The sequence below is a fragment of the Chiloscyllium plagiosum genome, chromosome 9, assembly GCF_004010195.1.
Source record: "Chiloscyllium plagiosum isolate BGI_BamShark_2017 chromosome 9, ASM401019v2, whole genome shotgun sequence".
Lineage (NCBI taxonomy): Eukaryota > Metazoa > Chordata > Chondrichthyes > Orectolobiformes > Hemiscylliidae > Chiloscyllium > Chiloscyllium plagiosum.
Genome location: NC_057718.1, coordinates 98,424,033 through 98,436,177, shown reverse-complemented (window position 1 = coordinate 98,436,177; position 12,145 = coordinate 98,424,033). Strand labels below are relative to the sequence as shown.

Sequence of the window (12,145 nt, the reverse complement as noted above, 5' to 3'; positions counted from 1 at the left end):
AACTTGGGTCCCTGGTCCTGTGAGGCAACAGTGCTAACCACTGAGCCACCGTGCATCACTCAAAAGTTCCTCTCCAAGTCACACGCCATCTGACTTGGCATTATATTTATTTTCTTTGTTCATCCTTGGGATGAGGGCTTTGCTGGCTAGGTAGCATTTATTGCCCATCCCTAATTGCCCAGAGGGCATTACTGCGGATCTGGAGTCACACATAGGCCAGACCAGGTAAGGATGGCACTTTCCTTCCCAAAGGACATTAGTGAACCAGATGGGTTTTTTTCTGACAATCAATAATGGATTCATGGTCATCATTAGATTCTTTATTCCAGATTTTAAAAATCGCTGTTCCTTCATTGTTGCTGGGTTAAAATGCTGGAACTCCCTTCTTTATGACACTGCGGGTATCCCTATACCCTACAGAGTTTAGAAATTCAAAGAGGCAGCTCACCAGCATGTTCTCTAAGGAAGCTTTGGATTATAATAAGTGCTAGCCCAACAAACAACACCGATCACATAAACAAATCAAAAAAAGCCCCATTTCGGATGTGTCCAGCTCATCTAGTTTGTTACATTTGTAGAAATTACCTTCAAGTAAAAAACAGTTTTATTCTATTGAGGACTGTTGCCTTCTCCACCTCAACAAAATCACAATCATTTTGCATTTGAAAAAGACCGATGTGTGCTCTTCAGCCTTTACAATTTACAGAAACAGGTTTGTGTCCTTAAGAAAGCCACCTTTCAGGGAAGCGTAACCAGTCTAGATGGATCCATGTGTTATTAATTTACTATGTCAACTTGAGGCTGATGCTGCCAGGAAAGCGGCAGAAGGAATGAGGTGCAACACTCAATGTCAGCAACAATCATTGACTTGAAGTGATCTCTCAACAGCCTAGTTGGAATTACTTTGTTTTTCCCCCAGGGATATTCTTACACACTGCTGGAGCAGGTGGGACTTGAACACACTACCACTGTGCCACAAGAGCCCTAGCAGTACGTAGATTAATGTCAGCTGTCACTCGAACTACATATCAGTATTGTCCTTCTCTCGTCAACACTAGGCCAGATTTTTCTGCTTGGTGGGTGTCTCTAAAGAATCACCCAAGTGAAGCATGTAGAGGGAAGTAGATGAAATATTGCCCACACCAAAGAGGCTACAGGATTTTTGTATCCATTTAGATTATACTTGGGTGGCTTCATGACAATATTTTGTGGATTTTTTATGTTGGATATTGCTTTTTTTTATTTTGTGTATAATGGAGATCTGATCTTGCTATATTCAGCAAAATGTGGTGCCAGACCTACAGTGACACTGTCTGCTCATAACAGAAGGAGGGTTCTCCCAACAGTACTCTTCTCCTTCCTGACCCCTACCCCCCCCCCCCAACCCCAAATGCGCACACACCTTTTCCTCAGGTCATACAGAATCTTGTTACTGTTGTGACATCCAACAAAAGTGAATTGCTAAGCTGACAGAATACAGGTTTTTCTATTGAATGTTAACTTACTGGGATGAGCCCACTGATCGTTTCACAACGGTTCTAGAATAAAGTGGGGACACTACTCCTTTAATGGGAGAAGACTGGGGACAAAGATGTCTCTCCAAGTCATTACTCACACTCCACAGCATTGTGTTGTTCAATTTTCTATAGCTTTATGTGATAGATACCTCGTCAGGACATAATGCAGCCTGTATTTACAAGCTATGAAAGGTTTTCCTCAGGGAGTGAATCAGTTTCAGGAATATACAACACTATTTTTTAGATTACTTGCAGTGTGGAAGTAACACTGGACACCGACCTGCCGAAGCGCAACCCACCCAGACCCATTTCCTACATTTACCCCTTCACCTAACACTACGGGCAATTTAACATGGCCAATTCACCGAACCTGCACATCTTTGGATTGCGGGAGGAAACCAGAGCACCCGGAGGAAACCCACGCAGACACAGGAAGAATGTGCAAACTCCACACACAGAGTCGCCTGAGGCGGGAATTGAACCCAGGTCTCTGGTGCTGTGATGCAGCAGTGCTAGCCCCTGTGCCACCGTGCTGCCCATTATTAATGGAAAATGAACAGTAATATGATGAAGTAGAGTCAGAAAGCATGACATACATTCCCCTTATACTGGTTTGAAGTGCTGTACTACAACTGACCAAACCATCACAGCTTTTGTTGTAGTGTAATAGCAATATTTGAAGTTCTCTAGTAATAGCTATAAAATGTTCCTTATTTTTTCACACTTGCTTTCTGCCTGTAAATGTGGTAACTGCCTTATACTTTATACATATATATGTTTATATATGTATGTTATATACTTATGTCTGCATAAAATGATTTAATGTTCTTAAAATGGAGATTTATAATTGGGAGGATTAAATTAATTTAATCTACACTATTTCACTATAAATAATATGCCTGATTATGAGCAGTATCTAACAGTACTTACTAACGATAGTAACAAATTTCATTTACAGAATGGAAAGATGTGAATATTATTTCCACATCTTATTTTGTTTTTGTCAATTCATGAATTTTGCAAATGTGAATTTGTTTAAAGTTTAGTTTTGGAAGCTTTTACATTGCAGTTGGAAGGGGATGGAAGCACCATTCTGCTGTATATCCATAGTTAATGGTGTTAAGAGAAACAAATTGAATAAATGTTAAATGCTAATTCTAAATCATATCAGCTACAAGTTTTGAATTTGTTCCACTTCATCCATTCATTTTAACTGCTTCACACCTCACGCATTATAGAGACAAGACAATGGAAAGGCAGCTAGGTTCCAGCACTAGTGTTTCTGGGGAAAGCTGAAAGAAGTGAGTGCGTAAAACTAGCAAAGGTAATTTAACCCTCCAGTTTTTGAGGTTTACCAAGAAAAATTACCCTTCATTCACTTAGCATAACTTCCCATCAGTATTGTGAGGGTTCTGAATTCTGGATGTGGGAAGCTACACAACTCAAACTAAAATTACATTTTATGTATAATGAGCCATGATGATTGCATCTGAATTATTTTTGTGACTTAAGTAATTCTAATCCAATAATGGAAAATGGCAAAGTTAATTTATCCAAGAACTGTGGGTATTTGTTTGTTCCCCATTCTATTTTGTCCCTGACCCTAAGCAGCGCACTTTCTATTCCAAGAAGGGAAAAGAGTTCAAAGACTACACCGATGCTGTAATGAAAACAGCTGCCAGTATGTGTAGACCAGCAACCTGCTAATTGCTTCTACTCCTTCCTTTCCTGACTGGCCCTCAGTTGTTACCTTATAATAGCAATGCAACTTAGCTTGTAATAACAGGATGCCCAAGCTTTTGGTCTCAAGCCCATTGTCATGTCGAATGGACATTTAAAGGCCATACATCATGTTTTAAGTTCTGGTTCCTGTCAACTAGTATATGTCTTAAACAGCAGATCTATTCTTTCATCAATTCTATAGTTATTGCTAAAAATGACCCATTCCAAATTTCCAAAGCAATTAAGTTCAAACAGGACAAATCAACAAATATAAATTATAAGCGCTGAGATTAATGTTATAGAACAAATTGCAAAGTTTGGGTCTGTAGTTTGAATAGCAGTGATGCAGAGATTTAGGGGCCTGAGAATGAGATGCACAAGTCTTTGTTGCCCAGTTTGCTGTGCCTCTTCTCAGCACTGTATCAGTGATTTTCTTAATTGCTGGTTTTTTAACACGGAATTAGTCTGCACACCACCTTACGGAAGAATACTGTTACTTAGCAATTTAAATAGCAAGTTTCTGTTCAGATGGGGAATCATTCAAAGAGGCATGGTTTTTAAAATAGACAAAGTTCTATCAAATGTTACATTTTGAGATAGCTAATGATTTTTTTTTCTTTCAAATGCTGATCTTTTATCAATGATCATTTTGTTTCCAGTTAGGTCCCAAATATAATGTAACCTGAGGGTATTGGACACTCCGTTTTCTCCATCTTAACAGCAGATAGCGGTGACAAATTGATGCCACAGTATTTCTCTCTGGCAGTCTTAGCATAAAGCGGCCAAATGATGTTCCACTGTAGAATTCAATTTCACAGTTCAGTTGGGTCCTTGATTACTCTGCCAAATTCAGATTAATGTGCATTTAACTAAAATGGATCAGGGGACTCTTGGCAGACAGCCAGTAGTGTTGCTGGCAATTGATAGCAGAGTTGCGTTTTATGTCCTGTCCATCCCCAAGCACTGCTGGTGAATATGATTGATTAAATTAATCAGGGGTTGTAATTATTTGCAATTGTGATACATCATGAGGCAGTGTCTAAGGCCTTCCATTCAGACTGTGTACATTTTGTCATTAAGAGGTTAGACCATGTCACTAGGGATTGTTAGGTTTGCAGCAAGCTGTTCGGTTTTAGAAAGAACATGAGCATAATTGGATTATTCGTTAGTTTTTTTTTATGTTATAGGTGGATTATGAAAAACTACAAAGGGGCGTAAGTCCTCCGCTGACTTGGTCAGACACTTATCCTCGAGGACCATCAAAGCTACCTCAGTGTCCAACCAACTCCATCTACGCAACATCTAGCCATTATTTTCCATCATCATACTGCAAAACATCTCAATACCACAATACGCCGCCGCCACCTCAGTCGAACTTTCAGTACGTTAACCAAGGTGCTTACCAGTATCCAAGCTGGAGTTCGTCAACACAACAGCAACCCACACGTGTATCCCATGAGCAGTTCAGAGCTGCTCTGCAGCTTGTAGTTAACGCAGGTGATCCACGGGAGTACTTGGAAAACTTCATTAAGATCGGAGAGGGCTCCACAGGCATTGTCTGCATCGTGACAGAGAAGCACACTGGAAAACAAGTGGCTGTGAAGAAAATGGACCTAAGAAAACAGCAGAGGAGGGAACTGCTTTTCAATGAGGTTAGAGAAGACATATTTTTCATATGAGATTGTCTGTGACTGTCAAATTTGGGGAAATTTTGAATCGGTCAGATTAATTAAAATGATTTCTCTTTGGACTTAACTGACTGGATATTTTCCCTCATCAAAATTTATGTGCTAATGCAAATTGAAGGTGTTATTTCATTCTTTTCCTTTATGGTTATTGATCAATTACCAAATGTTTAGAGCTTTTAGAACTGGAAGCTTTTCTGTTTTTATGCATGGATGTTAAACTGCCAAAGCTGCAATTACAGGTTCTGAGAAAGTTAAATATAAGTGAAGCTAAATAACTTTTAGACATAACTTAAAAATGAAACTGGAAAATATTTATCACAGTTGAAATTGGAAACAATAGAATTATTTCAAGAACAATAGGTGGTTTTTAGTGTTGGTATGACTTTTAGTGTTAATGTAGAAAGCTTAAAAATTAGCAATAGCAATACTGTTGCAGCAGTTCTATTAAACATAGAAGAACTGCTAATGGAGTAAACCTATGTAAAAGCAGAAATTTCTGTAACTTCACAGCAGATCTCTCAACTTCTGGAGACAGTTAAAAATGTTGAAACCTTTCACAAGTGTATGACCTCTAAATATTAGCTTGTTCTCCTGGCAGTTAACATATGTGAAATATGTTTGTAACACTCAATTTTTTTTTAATGTGAACATTTTTTTGCCATAGTTTAGTTTGATACCCACACTAATGTAGCTCACCAGCACACTCCTTTTCCTCAGCCCGTGGTCTTCTCAATGGACTTTATAAATATTGTCCACCAAAGTTCAGCTAGAAAAGATTTTTTCTAGAGAAAGAAAAAGGTTACAGTCAGTGTTTTAAGTTACATTTCCTTTTCTGTAACATCTTACCCCACTGTATCAGCAATCTGTTTTGGCTTCATACCCTTTTTCCACTGGCATTAATGTTTTATATACATTCCATTATTTCAGCCCATCATTGGTTTATAGAATCTCCAATTCCATTTTCTGCAAATCTCTTCCTATATATCTGCACTTCTCCCTGCACTGTCAATGTCCTTCTCAAATACTGTCCTTTCAATCTAGTTTTTAACCACTCCTTCCCCAAATCTCTCTCTGCAGGTCTCAATATTCACTTCTTAGGCTATTTTATTTGTGGGTGGGTGTGTATACACCATGGGGGGCATGCTTTTAAAAATTTTGAGATAATTCAAATATTAAAGTTATTAAGATTACTCATTTTTGTAAATGATTAAGAATCGGTGTAGGGATTACAAAAATGGAAGAAGAAATGAAAACTGGGTAATAGTACTAGGTATTGATTTGGATAACTTTGAGTATTAGGGTAACCCTTAGCTGGTGAAAGGGATGAAGCATAGCAGGCAAAGCTCAGTAGTGAAGCAAGTGCCTTTTGGGATCATCAACATGGAAAGATAAATATACTCTAAATGAGACAATGGATACGGAGCAAGAGTGTGATAGTCATATACACCTGCATACAGTTTCTTAAATAGGGTACAACAATTCACTTAAATGATTTAAAAATTAACAAGCCACTTGGAGAAATAGCATGTTGGCGATGACCTAGTGGTATTATTGCTAGACTGTTAATCCAGAGACCCAGGTAATGTTCTGGGGATCTGGGTTCAAATACCACCACGGCAGATAGTGGAATTTGACTTCAATAATAATCTGGAAATAAGAGTCTATGACCATCAAACAGATGTTGATTGTCAGTAAAAACCCATCTTGTTCACTAATGTCCTTTTAAGGAGGGAAATCTGCCATCTTTACCTGGTCTGGCCTACATGAGATTCCAGGCCTACATGAGATTCCAGGCCTACATGAGATTCCAGGCCTACATGAGATTTCAGACCTACATGAGATTCCAGACCCACAACTGCCTTCTGGACAAGTAGGGATGGCAATAAATGCTGGCATAACTACTGACACCCACATCTGTGGATGAATTAAAAAAAACTCATTGTTTTTATATTTTAAAATCTCAGAAAAGATGTTTACACTAATGAAGGAGTACACTTTGGAGGGAGGTTGGGAAAGTTCTCCTTCGAAAAAAATGACTTGCTAGAAGTTCCCAAAATGAAATAGCTGCACAGAGACCAGGTCCATCACCAAGTCACCCTATTTTTCCACTCATGTACAGTACACGAGCTGTGATCAGCCAGTCAGAATCAGCTCTCAAAACTGAGGAGAATCTCATCTCCTGGTTGTATTGGTCAGCCAAGGCTTTTCTGACTGACTGGCCCAGGTTAACAACCCCAACCAAGGACCTCATAATCAACGAGGTCCATTTGATCCCAGTCAGTATACAAGGTGAGACAGTTTCACAGACGAGATTGCCAAAGGTGGTAATTCTTGTGTATATGGGTCAATAATCAGAGATCAAAGTTTCCAAATATCTAGCAAAACAACTAAAGGAGAACTGAGGAGAAATTTCAATCACTTGGATCTGTAAAGTTCTTGCCTAAAATTATGGTAGAAAGTGATTCCAGAAATCAGTGTAAAAGGGGGTTGGTTACTTGAGGATATGGGCTTGCAGGGTTAAGCATCTAAAGGGAGGGTTTGGGACTAAGCATGACTGCCACTTCAAATAACAAACGCAGCAATGATGGGCTGAACAGCCTCCTTCTGTGCTGCATTGCAAGGTCAGTGGTAACGCTCTCCAATCTGTTACTGTTCCAGATGGATACCCCAAATTGTTAAGCTTTTGGGCTGGGAGTGATTAACTGGCTTCCTTTCTTTATTCACCCACCTTTTGAATAGTCACATCAAAGTTTAAAAGGATGCCTCCCAGGGCCAAGTGTATTTATGTTTGCAAAGGACCAATTTGTTAAATTAATAAGAGTGAGTTTATTAGTTGCTAAACCCTAAAATAAGGAACATAACACACAAATCAGTTGTCCTTTCAGCTTGTTGAGGTTGAGAAGGAGAGGGTTTCTTCTGATACAAGGGTTGTGGGTCAGCTCATAGTTATCAGCTAGTGTGGATGCCTGGTTAGACCTAGTCACTCACTGTCAGGAAGGGTAGAGAATTTTTACCCTCAAGGAGAGTTCATTCATCAAGGTTTTGATAATCGGCTGCTGTGTTAAGAGCCCATACCACTGGTCAAAAGCAAACTGCTTAAGCCTTTCAAATTCCAGGTATGTCTGGAAGGTACAGAGGTTTTGACAGCATGCCACTGACACTAACTGCTGTGAGCACTTACTGGTAATCACTGTCACCTACCTCAGGCACAATGAATTAAACCTTGCACATTTTCCCCGAAAGCTTACTCTGTGGTAATAGGGATTAATGTTGAAAAGCTACTTTAACTGCTGAGCTTCCTGCTCAAGAGATAAAGAAAACATCTGCCTATACCTTCTAAAACTTGCGAATTAACTAGATATACCAATTACCTCCCTTATGTCTGAGTCAGTGGCGTCTTCATATGATGTAACAGGGTTCCTGCTCCTCAGCTCGAGCTTAGTTCAAATTTCTTTTCCTGCCTTTTTTTTAAAAAATTGCTCTCATATCCCTCCTTGCTTTTTCCTGGCTATACCCTCTCTTTTCCTTTCTCTTTCCTGTCTCTCTTTGTCTTTCCTTTCCTTTCCCTTGGTGCTCCAATTTTAATCTCTTTACTACTCATAAATCTATTTCATTGACCTCAATTTCCATTTATAAGCCACTAGTCACACTTTTAAATTTTTCATTTTCCTGTCTTTTTGAACAAAATTCTTATCCCAAGTGCCTTGCTAAATCTTTTAATTGTTCAAAGACCAGAACTTTATAAATCATCATAAGTAACTTACCTTGATTCTGCTAGGGATGTGTTAACATTAAATTTAGGTGTTTCTCTACTTTGGCAGCATAAACTCAGTTTATTTTTAAAACTGACAATTTACACACACTAAATCCTTTGTTTCATCTGTTCTGTTCTCTTTGATGCAATCTGTGTGTTAAGATTGAAGATGAAGATTGTGCATTGATGTGAGAATGTTGGTTTGTCTATCTTTATTGGAGACACTTGGAAGGTAGATGGCGTAGTTGGGGGAAGTGAGTCAAAAGAACTGCACATGTACATTTTCTACCCAAAGTGATAGCAGAGCAAATGAAATTAGTGAGAGCGATTGCTCACAATATCTCTAATGAAGTTGCCAGTAGTGACATGTGGCCAGTGACTGTACAAAGAAGCCTATTTTGAATGCTTAACTTTACAATTACATTATCTGGTAATAGAGTCGGAGTCATGGAGATGTGCAGCACGGAAACAGACCCTACGGTCCAACTCATCCATGCTGACCAGATATCCTGAATTAATCTAGTCCTGTTTGCCAGCACATAGCCCATAACTTCCTTTTCATATGCCTTTTAAATGCTGTAATTGTATCAGCCTCCATCACTTCCTCTATCAACTTATTCCATACACGCACCATCCTCTGCGTGAAAAAGTTGCCCCTGAGGTCCCTTTTAAATCTTTCCACTCTCACTCTAAACCTAAGCCCCTAGTTGTGGACTCCCCCACCCCAGGGAAAAGACCGTGTCTATTTATCCTATCCATGCCTCTCATGATTTTATAAACCTCTATAAGGTCATCCCTCAGCCTCCAATGCACCAGAAAAACAGCCTAAGCCAATTCAGCCCCTCCATGTAGCTATCATCCTCCAACCCTGGCAACATCCATGTAAATCTTTTCTGAACCCTTTCAAGTTTCATAACATCCTTTTGATATGAGAGAAGCCAGAAGTGCACACAATATTTCAAAACTGGCCTAAGCAATGTCCTGTGCAGCCGCAACATGACCTCCCAACTCCTATACTCGGTGCTCTGTCCAATAAAGGAAAGCATACCCAATGCCTTCTTCATTATCCTATCTACCTGTGACTTTCAAAGAGCTACGAACCTGCACTCCAAGGTCTATTTGTTCAGCAACATTTTCCAGGACCTTACCATTAAGTGTATATATCCTGCTCTGATTTGCCTTTCCAAAATACAGTACCTCACATTTACCTAAATTAAACTCCATCTGCCACTCCTCACCCCATATGCCCATCTGGTCAAGATTCCGTTGTACTCTTGAGATAACCTTCTTTGTGCACGATACCTCCAATTTTGGTGTCATCTGCAAAAGTACTAACTATACCACCTATGTTTACATCCAAATCATTTGTATAAATGACAAAAAGCAGTGGACCCAACACCAGCCTTTGTGGCAAACCACTGGTCACAGGCTTCCAGTCTGAAAATCAGTTTAAATGCAGAACATGATCATTGTCAATGGAGCAAATATTAAAAGTAATGGTCTTACATTGAATTATAAAGGAGTCTTGCAGATTATTGAGACGTAATCACCAGACTGTGAAACTTAATATTCCCAATTTTGAAACAAAACCTGCAATAAATCTTATGGGATTCTCTTTCTTGGTCTTGCACCATCTCTCTCACATGTTGCTTCCTTCAACTTGTTGCCGATATGGAAAACAAGTTGCATTTTTATCAGTGATTTCATTGGAGGGTTCCCTCTGAATCCTTAAGTTTTATTTTTTGTCTGTTGGTGCTGCTAAGTTGATTTTTTTTTCTGCCTTGTCGTTTAATTTACACCATTTTCTGAAGGACACTCTTGACTAATTGGGTGATCTATAATACACTTCGGGAATAATCATTTGTGCCTCTTATATTTAAAGTAGACTTCAGTGATCGAAGATTGTTTTGTAATTGCACAGTACAAAATAAATACTTTTTTTGTTACTAGATGTTAAGTTCCCAAATTACAGTGCTGGATTCTGGTTGGGTTATTTCTTGTCTGTCTGTCTTAATAGCAATAATTTTCTGTATTCTGATATGGGTATTATAACTATGGATTAAAAGTAGAAAAAAATTACAAAATTTTAAGATGTAATCAAACAGGATGTAAATTATTAAATGATGTAGTGTCTGCTTCAGAGATATGAGTTTTATGATATCTCATTTAACAAATAGGTTGTCATTATGCGCGATTACCACCATGAAAATGTGGTGGACATGTACAACAGTTACTTGGTTGGAGATGAATTGTGGGTTGTTATGGAGTTTCTGGAAGGTGGCGCCTTAACAGACATTGTTACACATACCAGGTATGTTTTCAAATCTCTGAATTTCTGAAGCTTCCTTACCTAATTGAAATGTAAAGTGTTCTTAGACCATAAACTCTTTTTGTATCAAATATAATTTGTTAAAAAGCTAATTCAGTTTGAGGCCTGTAAATGGAATCTTAGTGGGAACTGATCTTAGTGATTTGCTGTATAATGGTAGTATTGACTGTCTGCCACAGGAGACTCTGTTAGTTCTTCCATTGATGATATTATTAAATGCTGACCAGGCTATACATAATGTGATTTACTCCCACATCAGTGGAATGCAAATTGAAAACATTGGAAATGGCCGTTAGCACCTCAGAAAGAAGTGATGAGTTAACTGGGTCGATTCACTAATGCTAAGCTTTCAGCCCCACTCGAAAAAAGTACTGGTCAGAGATAGGGTTACACCTTTGTGTTGATAGTCATAGACTGATGTTCCTTTTGAGCATGGCTCCCCACTGGAATCACTACTCTGATGTTTTGTATTTGAACCTTCGATCAGAACTCAGTAGTATATGGAAATTATATAAATGGAAAACTTTGATTAATTCATTCTGATCAGCAACTTTATTATTGCAAGCATGATTATGTACAGCATGCATTAATATATAATATTGGGCCAAACTCCCAAGTTGGGCGCACACAGTCAGGAAAATGCCCAACTGTGCAAACCAAATGGGAAGAGAGTATTCTATGTATTCTGATTTTTTGATTCTGGGGTGGGAGGATGCATGAGTGATACCAGGATTTGGACTCTCACTGCCGGGAATAGCACAAGGGCAGCCACGGGTGCTGCAAGGCATGGAGGCAGGCTGCATATAAGGCCCACCTTGCTGATCCAACTCTAACTCGTATTTAGGAAAACAATAGCATAAAAAATAACCATCTAATCCTCATGCCATCAATCTCTTCCACATGCTGCATGCTTCATCCATGCCATCTGGTGCCACCTTCTGTCCTATTCATCCCCTATGGGTTCCTCATAACCCCTATGCCAGCACATGCCATTTTACTTCCCTGCAGTGTTGCCTCATGCACCTGGTGCTTCTGTACCCATTGCTCACTCTCTCAGCGGAGCAGGTAAGGGCTGTTTGGCAGTGGCTGCTTGAAGGCTTGGTGATGTTTGTTTAGCGGTTTAAATTTGAAAGTT

General features: G+C 39.1%; 1 protein-coding gene across 6 annotated transcripts in view; it reads left to right on the top strand.

Moving 5' to 3' along the window:
• LOC122553087 (serine/threonine-protein kinase PAK 5-like) overlaps positions 1-12,145 on the top strand; it is a 205,347-nt gene that overhangs the window by 175,174 nt on the left and 18,028 nt on the right. For all 6 annotated transcript variants that reach the window (XM_043696601.1, XM_043696600.1, XM_043696597.1 and 3 more), the window contains 2 exons: positions 4,427-4,891; positions 10,859-10,992. In XM_043696601.1, coding sequence (XP_043552536.1) covers positions 4,427-4,891; positions 10,859-10,992 — 599 coding nt within the window. The remainder of the gene's footprint in view (positions 1-4,426; positions 4,892-10,858; positions 10,993-12,145) is intronic.